The 19,537-nt window shown below is 44.8% G+C and overlaps 2 protein-coding genes across 2 annotated transcripts; both read right to left on the reverse strand.

Moving 5' to 3' along the window:
* Positions 1-2,121: 2,121 nt before the first annotated feature.
* Positions 2,122-10,112, reverse strand: LOC104446017. Its single transcript, XM_039313260.1, has 6 exons — positions 9,364-10,112; positions 8,796-8,889; positions 8,431-8,688; positions 7,669-7,953; positions 5,739-5,930; positions 2,122-5,167 (listed from the first exon to the last, which is right to left on the reverse strand). The coding sequence occupies exons 1-6, from the start codon at positions 10,110-10,112 to the stop codon at positions 3,239-3,241; spliced, it is 3,507 nt and encodes a 1,168-aa protein (XP_039169194.1). The 3' UTR covers positions 2,122-3,238.
* A 5,709-nt stretch (positions 10,113-15,821) lies between these two features.
* Positions 15,822-18,717, reverse strand: LOC104443802 (oxalate--CoA ligase). Its single transcript, XM_010057328.3, has 2 exons — positions 18,344-18,717; positions 15,822-17,823 (listed from the first exon to the last, which is right to left on the reverse strand). Exons 1-2 carry the CDS (start codon positions 18,545-18,547, stop codon positions 15,862-15,864), a joined length of 2,166 nt encoding a protein of 721 aa, XP_010055630.2. The 5' UTR covers positions 18,548-18,717; the 3' UTR covers positions 15,822-15,861.
* Positions 18,718-19,537: the final 820 nt, after the last annotated feature.

Below are 19,537 nucleotides of genomic sequence, written 5' to 3' on the forward strand. Positions count from 1 at the left end.
TGATTATTTTTAGAAAAATATTTTCCAAATCATATATTTTCTACGAAACAAACTAAACCTTAATTGATCAAATTTTCGTTTTGAAATACACTAATTTATTTACCAATGTTTGAGGGTTCAAAAGTTAGATACCAACGTTTTGAGTTAAATAATTAAGGGATAGTCCTAATAGCGGCTGTTATATACATATCTAACACGTATAGCTTTCCTATCAATTAATTAGATAAAAAGTTTCTTTACGCATCACCATTTAGCTAGATATCTGATTGGCTTTGAAGTAAATTTTTGGATAGTTTGCTTGAAAGTATTCTCTAACAAATTTAGTTCGTGCATCCATTATACAGGAGAAAATAGACAAACACCACCATTGGAAACAGGTAGAATGATCGGCCAAGGATATGAGATGATAAATGTGACATATGTAAGTGAAGATATGTCTTAAGGCAGCGTTTGGTGGGCCAGATAAAACATCATATAGGATAACTTATATCCTATCTAGCGTTTGGAGTGACACACAATCCGGATATGACCGGATATAGCTCGGATATAGTCCAGATAAAAAATCCCACCTAAATGGTGGGATAGACCCGGATGGTATATGTATAATTTGAAAATTTGATTAAAAAAAATTACATTTTCTTTTCCCACTTTTGCGTCAGTGCCCTTCCTCTCTTTTGCCAAACACCACGATCATCAAACTCCATTGGCCACCGCTCATCTCACCGGTGATGACCTGTCCCCACCTTCGGGCCGCCCGGAAAAGCAGTGCCAGAGCTTTCGTGGCCCCCCTCTCCATCTGCACCATTGAAGCGTCCTTGCAAACTCCCAGCCAACAGCCGGCAATTGCCTACGATAACTGCAGCAACTCCGACAATCTTAGCAAGTCCGGCACTTCCTGAAGAGCCTAGTACTTTCTTTACTCCTTGTAGGTTTTCCAGTTGAATTCCCCAGTAACACCATTCTTGCTGGAGTGAATTGTCCCTCCACTATCGTTGAAGAATTCGTTCTGGAAAGCCTCGACCATCTAGGTCGTTTTTCACTGCATCCGCGCCTTCTGTTGCTGCTGGCTGCGCCTCTCTCGCCGGTGGTTCCTCAAGTCTCGGCCACACACTTCACTGTCTCCTATTGTCGCTCAACTCCATCCTGGCAGGGAGTTTCGTGATCCTAATCCAAGCTTGGGGCCTCCTTCACGAAGAAGATGATCCGATGGAGGCGGTAGCTGGCATGACAGAATTCCTTAACCATGTCATTTGAAGTGACGAAATCAGTGGTGGGGCACGGCAAAATCCGTCAGGAAGAGGAGGTGTCCGACATGGATGGCGGATTGAGGAAGGATGAATAGTTTTTAGAAACTTCGTGATTTATTTATAAATTTTAATCCTGCAAATCAAATATTCATCTAGATAATATTTATTTGAATCCAGGCTATATCCATAAAATATTTATATGAATCCAGGCTATATTCAGACGTCAACAAACATTGGATGGGATATTTAGAATCCTATGCTCTCCTTATCCTATTCGATGTTTTCCTATCCAGCAAAAATGTCCGGACGACCAAACACAACCTAAGAGTTTTGATTGGTTTTGGGTTTTCCATATCGATTGATGGTGCAATGGTGATGAGAGTGTAGTAGAGCCGAGAGCCTTCAGCATTCTTTTAAGATGACGTCTTGCTTTGTTCGGTATCTAATGAATCTCGTTCCTCATGCAATTTTTCGGACGGTCGTAGGAAGTCGCAACATTATAACTTGCCAAAGCTGCTCCAAGAATCTCCGGTTCCTTTTTCATTCTTTGTGCTTTTATCCTGTTGTCTGTATCGCTATTATATTTACCTCATTCCCAATAATGTGTTGCTATTAGTCGTGAGAATCAAAAGGTACTTTAGTTCACTAATTGGCCAGTATCTCATCACATTATTCTAAGCACAAATGCACATATATAACATTTAAAGAGACACCATTGCCGCCGTCAGTGAGGAACTTGCCTAAATGCCAAATGCATACAAATGTACAACATCTAGCTTGAAGATGACAAACAAACATGCATGTAACACAAAAAGAGGCATATGACATAAGCAAAGCCTAAAAGGCTTCATCTTTATTTAATTTGGACCTCGAGAGTTGCACGATGTAAAGCACTTAAAGGGCATTCTCTCCTCTTGGAGAAAACAAATATATAGAGGGGAACTTAGAGGGTGTTGGGCGTGTGGATACCAGCATGTTAAATAAGGAACGTAATCCTATTAGCTCATTTAGGTTACCAGGCAGGCGAGGCGGTCCCAACATGAAAGGGAAACTTCTTGCTGCTTGGTGAGGTTATCCTGTAACTAGACATTAAGGATCCAAGCAGTACTCCGATTACAGGTTACACTATTCTAAGTGCAAGTGCACATATACAACATTGAAAGAGACGCCATTGCCCGCCAATCTACAAGGGCACTTGCCTAAAAGCCAAACGCACAGACATATACAACGCCTTGCTTGAAGATGACGGACAAACATTTATGTAACACTAAAAAGGCATATTCACTTGCGCTCAGAGCAAGGCATTTTGCCTAAAACCCAAGGCATCCAGGCGATACCTTCCGATCAATACTAAGTGGGAATTGCAGCATCTTCGAGGGGAGCTCGCAGAGCTTTGCCTTTGCCTTCAAGTTCAAAACGGCCATTGCCTCTTCAATCGAAGGCCGAGAAGTAGCAATGGGATGAGTGCACCATAGCCCTACAGTCATTAGGGCCCTTGCCTATTTCCTGTCGAAATCCTTGTAGAGTCTCTCATCCACCGCATGAACCAACTCCCTGGGCCCATATTGCTTCCATAACCACTCTGTGAGGCCTATTAGGTCTCGTTCTAGGTCGATGACTCTTCTTCCGGATTCTATTTATAAGGATGACTCCAAAACTGTAGACATCAGTTTCCCCACTTACCTTACCAGTTGCACAGTATCTTGGAGCCACATAACCCAATGTTCCTATCAATTCAGTTGTTTTGGGCCCTCTAGCATGGTCCACTAGCCTAGCCAATCCAAAATCTCCCAATTTGGTCTCAAACTCTTAATTGAGTATCTTATCACACCATTCTAAGCACAAATGCGCATATATAACATTAAAAGATACACCGTTGCCTACCATCTACAAGGCGCTTGCCTAAAAGCCAAACGCACAGATACAACATCTTGCTTGAAGATGACATACAAACATGTATGTAACACTAAAAGAGGCATCATTGCTTGCACTCAGAGCGAGGCATCTGCCCAAAACCCCAAGCATCTAGGCAAGACCTGATCAATACTATGTTGGGACCGTAGCCTCTTCGAGGGGAGTTTGCGAAGCTTTACCTTTCCCTTCAAGTTTAAAATGGCCATTGCCTCTTCAATCGAAGGCCGAGAAGTAGCAATGGGATGAGCACACCACAGCCCCGCAATCATCAAGGCCTCCGCTTGTTTCTTGTCAAAATCCTTGCCCAGCCTCTCGTCCACCGCATGGACCAACTTCTTGGACCCATATTGCTTCCATAACCACTCTACGAGACCTATTGGGTCTCGATTCGAGTCGATGACTCTTCTCCCGGAACCTATTTCCAAAAGGACGACTCCAAAACTATAGATATCGGTTTCCTTACTTGCCTTACAAGATATATAGTATTCTGGAGCCACGTAGCCCCGTGTTCCTATCAATTCAGTTGTTTTTGGCCCTCTAGCGTGGTCTACTAGCCTAGCCAATCCGAAGTCTCCCAATTTGGCGTTGAACTTTTCATCAAGCATGGTATTATTAGATTTGATATCCCTATGGATCACACATTGATCACATTGTTCATGCAAGTAGTACACTGCTGAGGCCAATCCTAGAGCGATGTTGTACCTCCTTTCCCACGTCAACAAGGATCTACCTTTAAACAGATGATCCTCCAAGCTACCTTCTCTCATGAATTCGTAAACCAAGATAAATTTATTTGCCTCGTGACAATAGCCTGTAAGTGGCGTTAAGTTTCTGTGCCTAAGTTGGCCTAACGTCATCACCTCGGATTTGTACTCTTTTATCCCTTGGTGCGAATCAGAGTTTATTATCTTCACGGCGACCTGTGTGCGAGCGTCTCTCAAGTGCCCTTCGTACACGACGCCAAAACCTCCTTTTCCCAGAATCTTGCCACCTGCAGTGGCGATCATCAACTCTTCATAGGAGAACTTCTTCGGTCCACTTAACTTTTCAAACTCCATGGTTAAGTTAGGGTCGCCTTCTTCTCCACCTCTCTCGGTCACGTTCGGTACCCTTATGCACACTTCGTGGCTCGCGCCTGCCGCCGCCTGTATGGCCCCATGCTCATCCGAAGTCGCCATCTCCTGCCCCATGGGTCTCCCGACTGACCCGGGCTCATGCTCACCATCTTCGGGCAAGGGGTATGAAGCCATCAAGTGAGTAGCCTCCATCATTGCATAAGCCTCGACCACGGCTGCACCAAATGCCTCCTCGAGCTGAGCCTGGATAGATGGCGCGAGCGACACGCTGCAGTTCACTATGAATCGAAGCTTCGGGTAAGCCAGCTTTAGCTTGCTGAGGTGGCGGTCCAGGATGATCTGGTGGAGTGAAGCGTCCGCTATGTACCATGTGGTATTGTATGACTTCATATCTCCCAAAAATGTAGGCACCGAGAACCTAACAGCTGCCGGGAGGGCCACGGCAGCTCCGGCAGCTAAAGAACTCAATAATCCAGCAACTAAGCCGTGCACATTGAACAACGGAAGCACAATCACTGTAGAGTCTGACTCCGTTAGTTCAAACTCCCGCTTGATGTTCCGAACAGATGAAGCCAAATGGCGCTGAGTTAGCTGCATGCGTTTGCGGCGACTCGTAGTGCCAGGGGTGTGCAAGAACAGAGCTACATCCGAGGGATCGTTGACGACTTTGGACATCAAGTCGAGACTCTGCTCTTTGTCATTCGAAGAGAGAGTGATCTTGGAATTGGCGGAGCGAAGCTTGGCGGTTAGGCAGCGGATGTTAAGATTGGAAGCAGCGGATTGAGCCCGTTGGTTTCCTTCGTGGGGTGTTACTAGGAGCTTCGGTTTTGTGTCGGAAAGATAGAACTTGAACTCCTTAGCTGTGTAAATGGGGTTAAGCGGAGCTGCTGTGGCTCGGCAACGGATTACCGCCAGAAACAGGATCACAAACTGCAAAACAAACACATATTTTCCGATCAGCAAATTATCACGCTAGTCCCTGCGGAATGGAGATAACACATACGTATTTGTAGAATGTGCAGACACTAGTTTGTCGCCGTTTGATTTCATCAAAACCATCCATCTCCTTTTGATAAGCTTTGACTTTTTTGTTTGACGATGAATCGATGCTTGTACATCCCCAAAAACAACTTTTGGACACGACAAAAAACGCTGTTCATTCTCTTCCCAAATCAATTGGTTCCTATTTATTTCGCAATAGACGATTAAAACTTGCAACGTCAAAGCAACCATGCGCTCATAGAAATTTTATGCCTCCGATGCAATTTCTTTCAATAGAAATCGACACCATTTCTGTTGCTCCGTTCTCGAAGTACTGTAAAACTCCAAGAAACATCTTTTTTTCCAAGCTATTTCTTAGTCGATCTTTCACAAGTGATCAATCTCGAATTTAAATAGCATCACCAGGAATTTTTCACATTTGAAATTCACATCATCGCACAAACGAAACTCACACCGTCGTACTCATGGGGAGACTCGATGATTGGGGGGACATACTTACCTCGATGGTGTTGGGAAAAGCAAGCGCGACCACGTCGCCGGCACCGATGTTGGAGGCGGCGAGGAGCGCAGCGGCGTGGTCAACGAGCTCCTGCAGCCGCGCATGCGTCAGGTCGAACTCTCCACAGGCGGAGACAGCTCTCCCATCGGGGAAATCCCATGCTGCCTTCTTCAGCAGGCCCGTGAGCGTAAGCTCCCCATCGCTAAATCACAGGTAACGAATCGACGGGAATCGGCTTTGGCCAGAACCAATCCCCGATGGAGCTGAAGAGGGGCACCACGATTTCTTGGCGAGACGGAGAATGAAGAATGGACGTGAACAGGAATTCGCACGAAGGAGAATGGGGAAAACGGGAGCGTTAGCAGGAGGAGACCATATGGGATGGAGACGAGACGAGAGGGACCCCATTCATTAAAATTTTCGTACCAAATTTTCCTCCAAAATCTTGTGTAGCAAATCAACTCATACAATCACATCTCATTCAAATAATATAAGTCGTTAGATGCACAGTGCATGCCAAAAATTACGCGCATTGAGCCATCAATTGAAAAAGCGACATATAATGTCATGAAGTTTCGACTAAACTACTACATGATCACGACGTCAAAGAGAAAATCTTATTAGCTATTCGTGATGCCTATTTACTTAGGAGTTACAGCATGATTCAAGACATATCTTAAACATCATCAAGCTAAGGTACGGACAAAGCAAACGACAACAACATGAGAGAGCAGCAACAAACAACACCTACGCACAAAGTCACATGGAGTGTGACATCCTGGTTTTCGAGTCTGATTTCGATGAGATGAAATTGACTTTTCATCGACGCATTTATGGCCTTATTCTCGGAGAGCGCCCCTCACGAGATAAGTAGCCTATCAAGTGAAACCATTAAGGGATTTTAACGCAATAAAGTTGAAAGTTCGACTAGGAATCGACTGCTCGACCATGTTGATTTGCAAGGATCATTACGACACTATCAGAAATCGATCAGAGACCGGAGATAGGTCGATTCGATTGAGATATGTGATCAAAGTATGGGTGATTCCACCTGATTGCAAAATATTCGTCAATCGGCACTAAACTGATTTTTCTATTGTTTTGGTACCCGATGCCGTAATTGATACCTCGAGATTTTCACGACAATCAAGAGTCGACAATGTGTCGAAGATGTACAATGTGGCTCGAGATAAATCGATCACGGGTCAATTGCACCAAATATTCCTAAAAGTTATCTAGTAGACTAGGTCACGCTAAAAGCGCGCCGGATTGAAATTAACCGCGAATTTGAACCTGATTTCAGAAATCGAAAGTTATGTCATATCATGAGCTATTTTAGGAACGTCGATTCATTCTCTGAAGATTTTTCAGAGATTTAGAGATTTTTTCGGAAAATCGGTTCGGACGTTGCGGAAAATTAGTGGAAATTCAGATTGGCTAAATCAATTTAGTGGAAATTCAGATTAGCTAAATCGATAGAAATTGAGACTTCTAAACTGAGCCTTTGAGTGTTGGGGACTTACAGAAAATTGTTCAGGCTGTTTCCTTGGCAAAATTGGACCTCAATTGGGAGATTTGAGTGAAGAATTGAAGTTAATATTGGTGAAATTCGGATTAAGGCATGAGGCAGCATCTTTGGCTTCAAAAATTGGATAATTGGTGGTTTATTTTGTGGATTATAAGGAAATGAAAGTATTATGAAACATTAGGATATTTGTGAGGGGTTCGAGGGGACCAAGCAATTAATGGAAGGGATGGAATTGGTGGGCTCCCTCTTCGGCAGCTTCTTTAGCAAGTCAAGGCCGCCGCCCTCCTCCTTCTTGCGTTTCAATCCGTCGACCCCTTCTGCTTTTGGTCTTGCTTTCATTATTTGCTTTCTACCTCATCCCCATTTTCATTTATTCCTCACGCCTCTTCCCATCATCATCACCAATCCATCATCCAACGTCCACCAATTTCTCCACTCACTCTCTTCCTCGCAGCCACAGAAGCCCACGAACGAAGCCTCCATTGAGTCAAACTTCCTTGGCCTATTTTGGTTGTTGACTCCTCTTGCCGGGCATCCTTCAATCCACGAGACTGCAGCTCCACCACTTCCTCTCTCTCTCGTTGAACCCTCTGCCATCTCACGTCCAAAGTTCCATCCCTCTTCTCCACCGAAATTCAACCCCAGCTGAAGACCACCGAAGCCATGAAACAGCTTCCGTTCATCCACCTGACGCAGAGAAAGCGATGCTTTGGAAAGAATTCCAAAAGATGGTGTTTATTTTGAATAATGAAGTGCCGATTACAATATCTTTAGCGCCTATTTATAAGAAGGTCGCCATCTAGAAAATAACAAAATAACTTAAATCTAGTAACAAATTTGAAAAGATATTGATAAACTAGAAAATCTAAAATCTAATAACAAATTAAAGAAACGATATTGATAAACCAGAATATTTCAGATAAACCAGAATATCTGAAATAAAGGGAAACGCGTGAATCAAATATCGTAATCCCTTTTGCAATCTTGAAGATCACACAATCCTCTTTGATTTGTGGGACCGCCCGCTCTTATGACGCTCCATTGTTTCCCGAAAGGCATTTGCATATTGTTCTACATCGCTCCTCCACTTCGAAGAACTCGACCCCGAGTTATGATTAGGATAAAGAGGAGTATCTGAGGATGATACTCAAATAGGTCCGCTACATTGAATGTCGGGGAGATGTTGAGGTCACTAGGAAGATCAACAACATAGGCATTATCATTGATTTTCTTCACAATTCGACGGGGACCAACTTTCTTGTGCTTCAGCTTGTTATATGTATCAACAGGAAACCGTTCCTTGCGGAGGTAGACCATTACTTCATCACCCTCAGCAAAGACCTTGAGGCGACGATGTTTATCTGCAGCAACTTTGTAAACTGTAGTGGAAGCTTCTAGCTGTTGCTTCACACCCTCTTGTATCTCTTGTAATTTTGTTGCTAAGTTTTCAGCCGCAACACTATATCCTCGGGACTTTGGGCAAAGGCACGAGATCCAAGTGTATGTTATGGCGTTCGCCCGTAGATAACCTCAAACGGAGACTTGCCCGTGGAACGGTTGACAGTGTTGTTAAAAGCAAACTCAGCAGGAGCAAGATACCGGTCCCATTGCTTTGGCATGTCACTACAAAGACACCGAATAATATCCGCCATAGTACGATTGACAACTTCAGTTTGCCCATCGGTTTGAGGATGAAAGGAACTGCTATACTGCAAATCCGTCCCAAATAAACGCCTGGGTCCTCCAAAAATGACTAAGGAATTTGGTATCACGATCGAGGTGATAGTTTTTGGAACACCATGCAAACGAACTACTTCTCGAAAAAATAAACTCGCTACATGAGAAGCATCGAAGTCTTCTTGCAAGGGATAAAGTGTGCCATCTTTGTAAACCTGTCCACTACCACAAAACAGAATCCATACCTCGTTGGGTTCGAGGAAGCCCCAACACGAAATCCATTGAAATGTCTATCCAAGGTCCGAAGGAATAGGTAGAGGGGTGTAAAGTCCGGTGTTCGAGAATGGCCTTTCGCGTCGACAAATGTAGCACTTTCTCACAAATCGTCCAACGTCCCGTTTCAATTGAGGCCAATAATACCACTCCTCAACTAAGGCAACGGTTTTATCTCGCCCACAATGTCCTCCAAGGGAGCCACCATGCAGCTCTCGAATAAGTTGTTCCCGCAAAGAGCTTCGAGGAATGCACAACCCGTTGCCAAAGAATAAAAATTTGTCCCGAACGATCATGTCACCGTGAGAACCTGTCTCAAAACATTTTTCCCAAATTTCCTGAAAATCTTCATCATCGGCATAAAGAGCACAAAGGTGGTCAAAGCCCACAACGCCGGTGCGCATGGTGACAAGTGTTGCAGCACGACGGCTAAGTGCATCGCCGACTTTGTTCAAGTGGCCCGCCTTGTGTCGAAGCACGAAATTGAATTGCTCCAAAAAGGAGACCCATCGTCCATGCATTCGATTTAGATGTCTTTGGCTCTTAATATATTTGAGTGCCCGATGGTCAGTGTTAAGGACAAACTCATGTTGATAAAGATAGGGCTGCCAATGCTTGATAGCTCGTACTACAGCAAAGTACTCTTGCTCATAAGTAGACCATCGCTTGCGAACATCATTAAGTTTCTCGCTAAAATAAGCAATAGGCTTACCTTCCCCGGAAAGAACAGCACCAATTCCTACACTAGAAGCATCACAGTCTAGTTCGAATACCTTTTCAAAATTCGGGAGCATCAGTATTGGTGCCGTGGAAAGTTTTTCCTTGATGAGAGCAAAGCTGGCTTCGTCACCCCAATGAAATTTTCCTTTCTTCAAGCACTCGGTAATCGGAGCCATAATAGAACTGAAATTCCGAATAAAGCGTCGGTAGAATGTCGCAAGCCCGTGGAAGCTACGCGCCTCCCAACGGTTTGGGGAGTCGGCGATCGCGGATGGTAGCTACCTTTTCTGCATCAACTTGAAGGCCTTCGCTCCGACAATATATCCCAAGAAGCGAAGTCGATCAGTCATGAAGCTACACTTCTTCAAATTAATGTACAATTGGTTCGCCTCGCAAGGCCGATAAGACGTCCCTTAGATGCTCCATATGTTGTTGGTCATCGAGACTATATATGAGAATGTCATCAAAGTAGACCACCACAAATTTGCCAATAAAAGGTTTAAGAACTTGAGTCATCAAACGCATGAAGGTGCTAGGCGCGTTCGTGAGGCCAAACGACATGACAAGCCATTCATACAAACCTTCACTTGTTTTAAAGGCTGTTTTCCATTCATCGCCTGGGCAGATGCGTACTTGGTGGTATCCGCTACGTAGATCAATCTTTGTAAAGACCTTTGATCCCGCAAGCCGGTCGAGCATGTCATCCAAGCGAGGGATTAGGAATCGGTACTTGACAGTAATCCGATTAATTGCCCGGCTATCAACGCACATACGCATGCTTCCATCTTTCTTCGGAGTGAGGAGTGCGGGTGCATAAGGGCTCATGCTTTCGCGCAAGAAGCCTTTTGAAGCAGCTCTCCCACTTGGTCTTGCAAAATCTGGTTCTCCTTCGGGATTCATCCGGTAGTGCGGCAAATTAGGGAGGCTCGCTCCTGGAAGAAAGTCAATCTCATGTTGGATATCCCTCAAGGGTGGTAATCCAACAGGTAGATCCTCCGGAATAACATCGCTGAATGCCCTCAATAAGGGTTGAAGAGCCACCGGAATTGGAATAATGGCTTCTTGATTACCTTTCTCCACAATCATATACATGCCCTCACGTTTACGAACGTTTAGCATAATTCCTGCACTTTGCTTCTTTGGGGCCCGGGAGTGTTACTCATCGGCTTCAAAATAATTTTCGTCTTTTCCACACAAAGAATATGTGTTCTCACGAGCTCTATGAGTGATATCAACATCGTATTGCCATGGTCGCCCCAATAGGACATGACATGCATCCATCTCCACTACATCACAAATTATGGTGTCCTTATAGGACTTTCCAATTGAAATAGGTAAATGACATACCAAGCGTCACCTTGAGTTCGGCCCCTTTACGAATCCACCCGATTGTATAAGGGAGGGATGTAACTCTGTCTTTAGTTGTAGATGGTCCACCAAAGCCTTGGACACTATGTTCTCACAACTTCCGCTATCGATGATGACATCGCAAACTTTGCCGTTGACGGTACAACGGGCACGAAAAAGACTATTCCGCTGCGTGTCTTCTCTTCGCGGAGCGAGCAACATCTCCTAACAACGCAATTGACATGCTCGCCCTCCTCATCCTCCACTTCTTCCTCATCAATCCAGTCATCTTCGTAAATGTCATCGTCGTGCACAACAACATTGGCCATCTTCCGCCGTGGACAATCACTCGAACGATGTGCTACTTCGTTACACTTGTAGCATTTGATTGGTGGTGGCTTAGCGTATGGGTTCTGGGCACTCTGATTGGCGTTACGATTGTTTGCGATGACTGGTTCCTTGCGCACCCCAGTACTACTTCCCGGAGTTTGGTTCATAGTGTTGGTTTGCTGGTTGGAGGATTCTGAAACATCTAGTTGTCTCCCCTTTCCAGATAATCCTCGAGCGGAATAATTGTTAGCCCGATTAATGGGGCTAGTTCTCTCTAATTGCATCTCAACCTTTCGGGCCATCTCTTGAGCATCCTCAACAGAGAACAAACGATGTAGCGAAACACGATCTTGAATATTAAGTCGCAAACCATTAATGTACCTCGCAGTTTGTTGTGCCTCCGACTCAGCCAGGTTGTTACGGGCGGAAAGTCAGAGAAACTCCTCCGTGTAAGCTTGGACTAATCGGCTTAGCTGCTTACAATTTTGAAATTGTTGAAATAATTATTGCTCATAATCGGTTGGGAGGAACCGAACCTTCAACATTTCCTTCATCCGATTCCATGTTCGGATGGGAGCTTTTCCTTGTCGACGTCGGGTCAGTTGCGTTTGCTCCCACCACGCTGAGGCACCGCCCTTCAATTTGTATGCCACCAATTTTACTTGGCGATCCTCTTCAATCTCCATGGCATCAAAGAATTTCGACTTCCCAAAGCCAATCCAAAAAGTCTTCAATATTCAAATTGCCATTAAAGGTCGGAAGGTCAACCTTAAGTTGATATTGCTCGGGGTCTCGTCGATATCCCCGGTTCCGATGGCCTCCACGAATAGGCCGATCCAGAACTCTTCTTCTCCTTCGAGTCCTCGACATAGGCTTGTCGCCTCGTCGGGATTTGCCCCCACGTTCCATAGCTACTTCCGGGTCGCGAGCTGCCCGATCATGTTCAGCCGAAGAACACCGGGTATGGGGTTGGTAGACAAACGCTGGATGGCGACAAGTAATTCTTGAAACCTCCGTTCGGTTTGCTCCGCAAATTGGTTGAACTCATCCCGTGTAATAGGCTCGTTTCTGCGGCCTTCAGCTACGGGGAGATTGACATTAATGTTATTAGCCATCGTCACAGGAGAAACCTGCTCTGATACCAAATGACGCAAAGAAAGCGATGCTTTGGAAAGAATTCCAAAAGATGGTGTTTATTTTGAATAATGAAGTGCCGATTACAATATCTTTGGCGCCTATTTATAAGAAGGTCGCCATCTAGAAAATAACAAAATAACTTAAATCTAGTAACAAATTTGAAAAGATATTGATAAACTAGAAAATCTAAAATCTAATAACAAATTAAAGAAACGATATTGATAAACCAGAATATTTCAGATAAACCAGAATATCTGAAATAAAGGGAAACGCGTGAATCAAATATTGTAATCCCTTTTGCAATCTTGAAGATCACACAATCCTCTTTAATTTGTGGGACCGCCCGCTCTTATGACGCTCCATTGTTTCCAGAAAGGCATTTGCATATTGTTCTACATCACCACCGAGCTCCCATCTCTTCACGTGCTGCCTACCACTCCACGCCAGCGCCGTTTGAAGACCGAGCAAACCAACGCCTCCACTATTTCCATTTGTCTAGCAACCGAATCTACACGTCCCAGCTTCTTCGGTCAAAACCCCAAGTCGAAGCCCTTCCATCGTCAACCGAAGCCATCCCACGAATCGTCCAGCAGCTTCGGTCTTTTTCAGCTCGTGGATCAGCCGCAACAAAGCCCGCAGCACATCCAACCTGTTCTCAGCCCAGTTGAAGTCTTCAAGTCCAGCAAGTGTCTTCGGCCCATTGGATTTCGGCCCATCCAAATAAGCCCAACAAGAGCGAAGCCCGCAATTTTGAGGCCCAAGCCCGCGAAGTCAGCCCGCTTCAAGCCCGGTCCAATTCAAAAGCAAATCTCAGCTTGGGCTGAGATTTGTTGGGCCTGTTTTAGGCCCGGCCCGAGTGTTCACCGATGCTGCCAAAAATTCGAATTTCAACCACCATCGCGCCGTCGTCGCAATGAACTGGTTTCCACAATTAACCGGTGAGTTTATTTACTAAACTCCTCTTAGTAGGCTAATGACGTCTAAGGGGTCCTTAGATTTATTTAATTAGGAATTAAGTGGTTAGTTAGATTAATTTAGTGATTTAACTATGCAATTATGCATGTTAGGTGGTTAGATTAGATTAAGTGAGGCCTAGATAAATGTGTTATTTATCTAGAAGAGTTCGGGAATTTTCCGGGTCCATATTGGTATTTAATTTAGTGATTTTGGCCTAGGTTGGCATTTTAGTATTTAAATTGATTTATTTAATTAATTTCAGAAATTATTTAATTATTAATTATTTTTGGGAAATTAATCCAAGATAGCCGGTGACCGGAATTGCGTGCTGATTGCAATGGTGTGTTCAATTTCTGCAATTGGATGTTAATTTGTGCAAATTGAGTACTGATTGGAAATTTGAGTATTCAATTCCAAAAATTATGAATTTCGATATTTATTCAGAAAATCTCGGGTGTCGGGTTTTAACACCAAAAATAATTTTATACTCTATATAAACCAGTGGGGTTTTAAATTGGAGAATATCAGTTTTAAAATAGTTGTGTACCCAAACACAACTATTTTACTGTGTATTTCTAATACGAAGAAAATAGACCAGGTTCACTATTTTAATTGAGACATTTGAGTGCAATGCACAGTGTCCTGGGCCGAAATTGATTGGTCATGTGTTGGTTAAGAGAAACCGTCCTAGGCTGTTAAGCCGTACGTTACCCATTCATTGGGACTCGGGTCGTAGTAGATTCTAGACCTACGCCCCTTCGGGGAAACCGTCTAATTGAGAGACGTTGCCATGCTCAAAGGAGGTGAGACAACGCTTGGCAATGCCAGAAGACCGCCAATTTTGGAGTTGGCCGTACCCTTAAGAGGTGTAATTAACAATTGGAACGCATGATTGTTGAGTTTGATGCACCTAATTATGACACCAAAATTGTGTGACATGGAACAGGTTCCTTGTGATTAATTGAATTGATGAGGTGTTCCGATTGTTATGTGCATTGATTATATGCATTGCGTATGAACTGTGCTGACCTGCAGGAAGGAACTGAGGCGAGGTAAGTTCCTTGTTCTAATTGTGTGGTTGTGTGACTAGAATGCCCTGAAGCGTATTTCCCACCTAATCGGGGTTTAGTCGGTGGACTTGCTGAAACATTGTCCCACTGGTTATTGAATAACTATTTTTAGGTCCTTAGAAGGTGGTCGTGGAAGACCAATGTCTCGAAGTCTGAGGAGGAGAAGTATGGAGAATCGGTGGATATGTCCTATCAGTATGTCGTAGGACAACCTCTTGTGAGAGCCGACCTTTTTGTAGGCTTTCGACTAAACTCATTTTGTGCCTGAATCTCGTTATTTATAAAAGTGTGCTTTTATGAATTGATATCCTACTTTTCTATCCCGAAATGATTATTGTCAAGGGATTTATTTTCGCTTCCGCATGTGCTTAAAAATCAATGGGCCGGCGACTCGTCCTGGGAAGTCGCAAGATTTTATCGACCAAAGAGAGATGGGCACGCGCTCGGGGTTCGGGGCGTGACATGGAGTACATACGTTCCGGCAACCTCAGCTCGGCCACAGCAATGAGCGGGATCTTCTTCATCCCGTTGTGTGATGGGTTCGACAAAACATCAATATGCGCACTCGTGAGCCATAGTCATCCAACATATAAGTCAACATTGTGCCTCAGATATAAGGATCTTACACCTGACTAAAGCTTGAACAATCAGATATTGACCCCGCTAAAAGCTTTCATGTCACCAATCATTCTATGTATGTCACATTCAATGAACTTGTCTGAGACAAGCACCTGTGTTCTAGTTCAAATATCACTATACCTAATGACTTGTGACTCATCATCCCCTCAAATATCCAGTATTGAACGGTGAAACTTGAAAACACATCAGTCTCAACAGGATTATCAATATCCTCTCAATGATCCATAGACCGGGAACTATTTAAAGATTCAGCATAACTGTAAACCCGTCACATATATTCTTAATACCTTAAGAATAAATTCAATCATAAGTGATATTATGGACTCATTCATGTAAATTGAACGAATGAAAACTTATTTACAATTAAATAATCCCCAACATATAACTATTACATGGTTGCTTTAGGGCATATAGCTAACATTAAAAGAGACATCATTGCTTGCACTCAAAGTGAGGCATCTGCCCAAAACCCCAAGCATCCAGGCGAGACCTTCCGATCAATACTGCGTAGGGACTGTGGCATCTTCAAGGGGAGTTTGTGAAGCTTTGCCTTTGCCTTTAAGTTCAAAACGGCCATTGCCTCTTCAATCGAAGGCCGAGAAGTAGCAATGGGATGAGCACACCACAGCCCCGCAATCATCAAGGCCTCCGCTTGTTTCTTGTCAAAATCCTTGCCCAGCCTCTCGTCCACCGCATGGACCAACTTCTTGGGCCCATATTGCTTCCATAACCACTCTACGAGACCTATTGGGTCTCGATTCGAGTCGATGACTCTTCTCCCGGAACCTATTTCCAAAAGGACGACTCCAAAACTGTAGATATCGGTTTCCTTACTTGCCTTACCAAATATATAGTATTCCGGAGCCACGTAGCCCCGTGTTCCTATCAATTCAGTTGTTTTTGGCCCTCTAGCGTGGTCTACTAGCCTAGCCAATCCGAAGTCTCCCAATTTGGCGTTGAACTTTTCATCAAGCATGGTATTGCTAGATTTGATATCCCTATGGATCACACATTGATCACATTGTTCATGCAAGTAGTACACTGCCGAGGCCAATCCTAGAGCGATGTTGTACCTCCTTTCCCACGTCAACAAGGATCTACCTTTAAACAGATGATCCTCCAAGCTACCTTCTCTCATGAATTCGTAAACCAAGATAAATTTATTTGCCTCGTGACAATAGCCTGTAAGTGGCGTTAAGTTTCTGTGCCTAAGTTGGCCTAACGTCATCACCTCGGATTTGTACTCTTTTATCCCTTGGTGCGAATCAGAGTTTATTATCTTCACGGCGACTTGTGTGCGAGCGTCTCTTAAGTGCCCTTCGTACACGACGCCAAAACCTCCTTTTCCCAGAATCTTGCCACCTGCAGTGGCGATCATCAACTCTTCATAGGAGAACTTCTTCGGTCCACTAAACTTTTCAAACTCCATGTCTATGGTTAATTCCAAGCTATGGTCGCCTTCTTCTCCACCTCTCTCGGTCTCGGTTTCGTTCTCCTCGGTCACGTTCGGTCCCTTTATACACACTTCACCACTCGCACCCGCCGCCTGTATGGCCCCATGCTCGTCCAAAATCGCCATCTCCTGCCCCACGGGTCTCCCAACCGACCCAGGCTTATGCTCGCCATCTTCGGGCAAGGGGTTTGCAGCCATCAGGTGAGTAGCATCTGTCATTGCATAAGCCTCGAGCACAGGGGCACCAAATGCCTCCTCGAGCCGAGCCCTGATAGAGGGCGCGGGTGATGCGCTGCAGCTTGTTACGAATCGAAGCTTCGGGTAAGCCGGCTCCTGCTTTCTGAGGTGGCACTTCAGGATTTTCTTGTGGAATATAGCGTCTGCTGTGTACCACGTGGCATTGTATGAAATCATATCTGCCCAAAATGTGGGCGCCGAGAACTTAACAGCTGCTGGGAGGGCCACGGCAGCTCCAGCAGCTAAAGAGCTCAATAGTCCAGCAACTAAGCCGTGCACACGGAACAATGGAAGCACAATCACGGTAGAGTCTGACTCTGTTAGTTTGTACACCCACTTGATGTTCTGAACTGATGAAGCCAAATTGCGCTGAGTAAGCAGCAAGCGTTTGGGATGACTCACAGTGCCGGACGTGTGCAACAAAAGAGCTACATCCGAGGGATCGTTCACGACTTTGGACATTGAGACAAGGCTCGGCTTTATGCCAGTCGAAGAGAGAGTGATTCTGGAATCGGCAGAGTGAAGCTTGGCGGTTAGGCGGGGGATGTTAAGCTTGGAAGCAGCGTCTTGAGCCCGTTGGTTTTCTTCTTGTGGTGTCAATAGGAGCTTCGATCCAGAGTAGGAAAGGTAGAACTCGAACTCCTTAGCTGTGTAGATGGGGTTGAGCGGAGCTGCCGTGGCTCGACAACGGATTACTGCCAGAAACAGGATCACAAACTGCAAAACAAACACATTTTCCAATCAGCAAAGTATCACGCTAGTCCCCGCGGAATGGAGATAATACACATGTATTTGCAGAATATGCCGACAACTAGTTTGTCGCCTTTTGATTTCATTAAAACCATCCATCTCCTTGATAAGCTTCGACTTGTTTTGCGATGAATCGATGCTTGTACATCCCAAAAAACAAACCTTTGGACACGACAGAAGACGCTCTTCATGCTCTTCCCAATTCAATTTGTTCTTGTTCAATTCGCACCACGCGCTCACAGAAATTTCATGCCTTAGATGCTATTTTTTCAGTAGAAATCGACACCATTTCCGTTGCTCTGTTCTCAAAGTACTGTAAAACTCAAAGAAACATTTTTTTTCCAAGCTATTTCCTAGTCGATCTTTCACAAGTCATCAATCTCATCATGAGGAATATATCGTCACCGTGATCTTCCAGATATTACATTCTTGAATTTAAATAGCATTATCCGTGCTCGCAGACAGACTCGAGATGATCCAAACATACCTCAACAGTGTTGGGGAAAGCAAGTGCGACGACGTCACCGGCACCGACACCAGAGGCGGCAAGCAGCGTGGCGGTGTGGTCAACAAGCTTCTGCAGCTGCGCATGCGTCAGGTCGACCTCCCCGCAGGTGGAGACGGCTGTCCTGTCGGGGAAATCCGATGCCACCTTCTTCAACAGGCCCGTGAGCGCAAGTTCCTCCCCCATCGCTAAATACAGAGAACCAATAGACAGAACCGGCCGGAACCGATCGCGATTCCGGTTGAAGACAACACCACAATCGCTTGGCGAGACTAAGAACCAAAGATATAGCGAGAGCACGATTCCCACGAAGGAGAATGGGGAAACCGAGAGCGTTCGATGACGGAGGAGGAGCGTGGAGGGTTCGTATGCATATGCGATGGAGACAAGACGTGAGGGAGGGAGGGTAGCTGGAAGAATCGAGGTGGCTTCGCGGCCAGTGCGAGCTTGGTGAAGGTGACGACTGGGATTTAACGGGTCAAAGGCTGGAACTAGCCTTACTAAAGTCTTCGCTGCTGCTGGATCATGCAAAAGTCAAAGGGAGTATGCACAATCCCACCACGTGTACAAAATTAATGATGTCAATGGTTGGGTTTTGGTTTGGATTTTTTAATTTTTTTAATTTTTTTAAGCTCAAACTCACTTCCTTACGGATCAAGAAAACTCTCTTTCCTTCTTTTTTTCTTTTTCTTTTATTTCTTTTTTTCTCCGCAAAATATATTTCTCTCTAGTCGTCGTCTTCTTCTCCGTCTTGCTTCTTGAACGCGACTCTCTCCTCCCCACTCCAAGGCCTCACCTACCACTCCACCAGGTCCAACCCAGAACCTGTCCTCCTTGGCAAGATCGCCGGGCTGAAGCTTCGGATTCAGGCCCTACAGCGCGGAATATCAGATTCCGGGAGGCGATCCGAGGGAAGTGGCAAACGCGGCTGCACCGTTGCAGGTTTTGCAGGAGAGGAATTTAATCGCTGGAGAGGGGGTTGAGCGCGAGTCTGATGCTATTGGAGGTGAGAGAGGAGAAGGCGGTGGAGGAGAAGGAAACTGTGGCGGAGGAAAAGAGAGATGGAGATTAGGGCTTTCAGTGGCAATTTTGAGAGAGGTGAGAAAGAAGGGAGATTTCTGTTAACTAATCGAATTAAAATAATCTAAACCAAAAAATAAGAACAGTTATTTTTTT

The sequence above is a fragment of the Eucalyptus grandis genome, chromosome 5, assembly GCF_016545825.1.
Source record: "Eucalyptus grandis isolate ANBG69807.140 chromosome 5, ASM1654582v1, whole genome shotgun sequence".
NCBI lineage: Eukaryota > Viridiplantae > Streptophyta > Magnoliopsida > Myrtales > Myrtaceae > Eucalyptus > Eucalyptus grandis.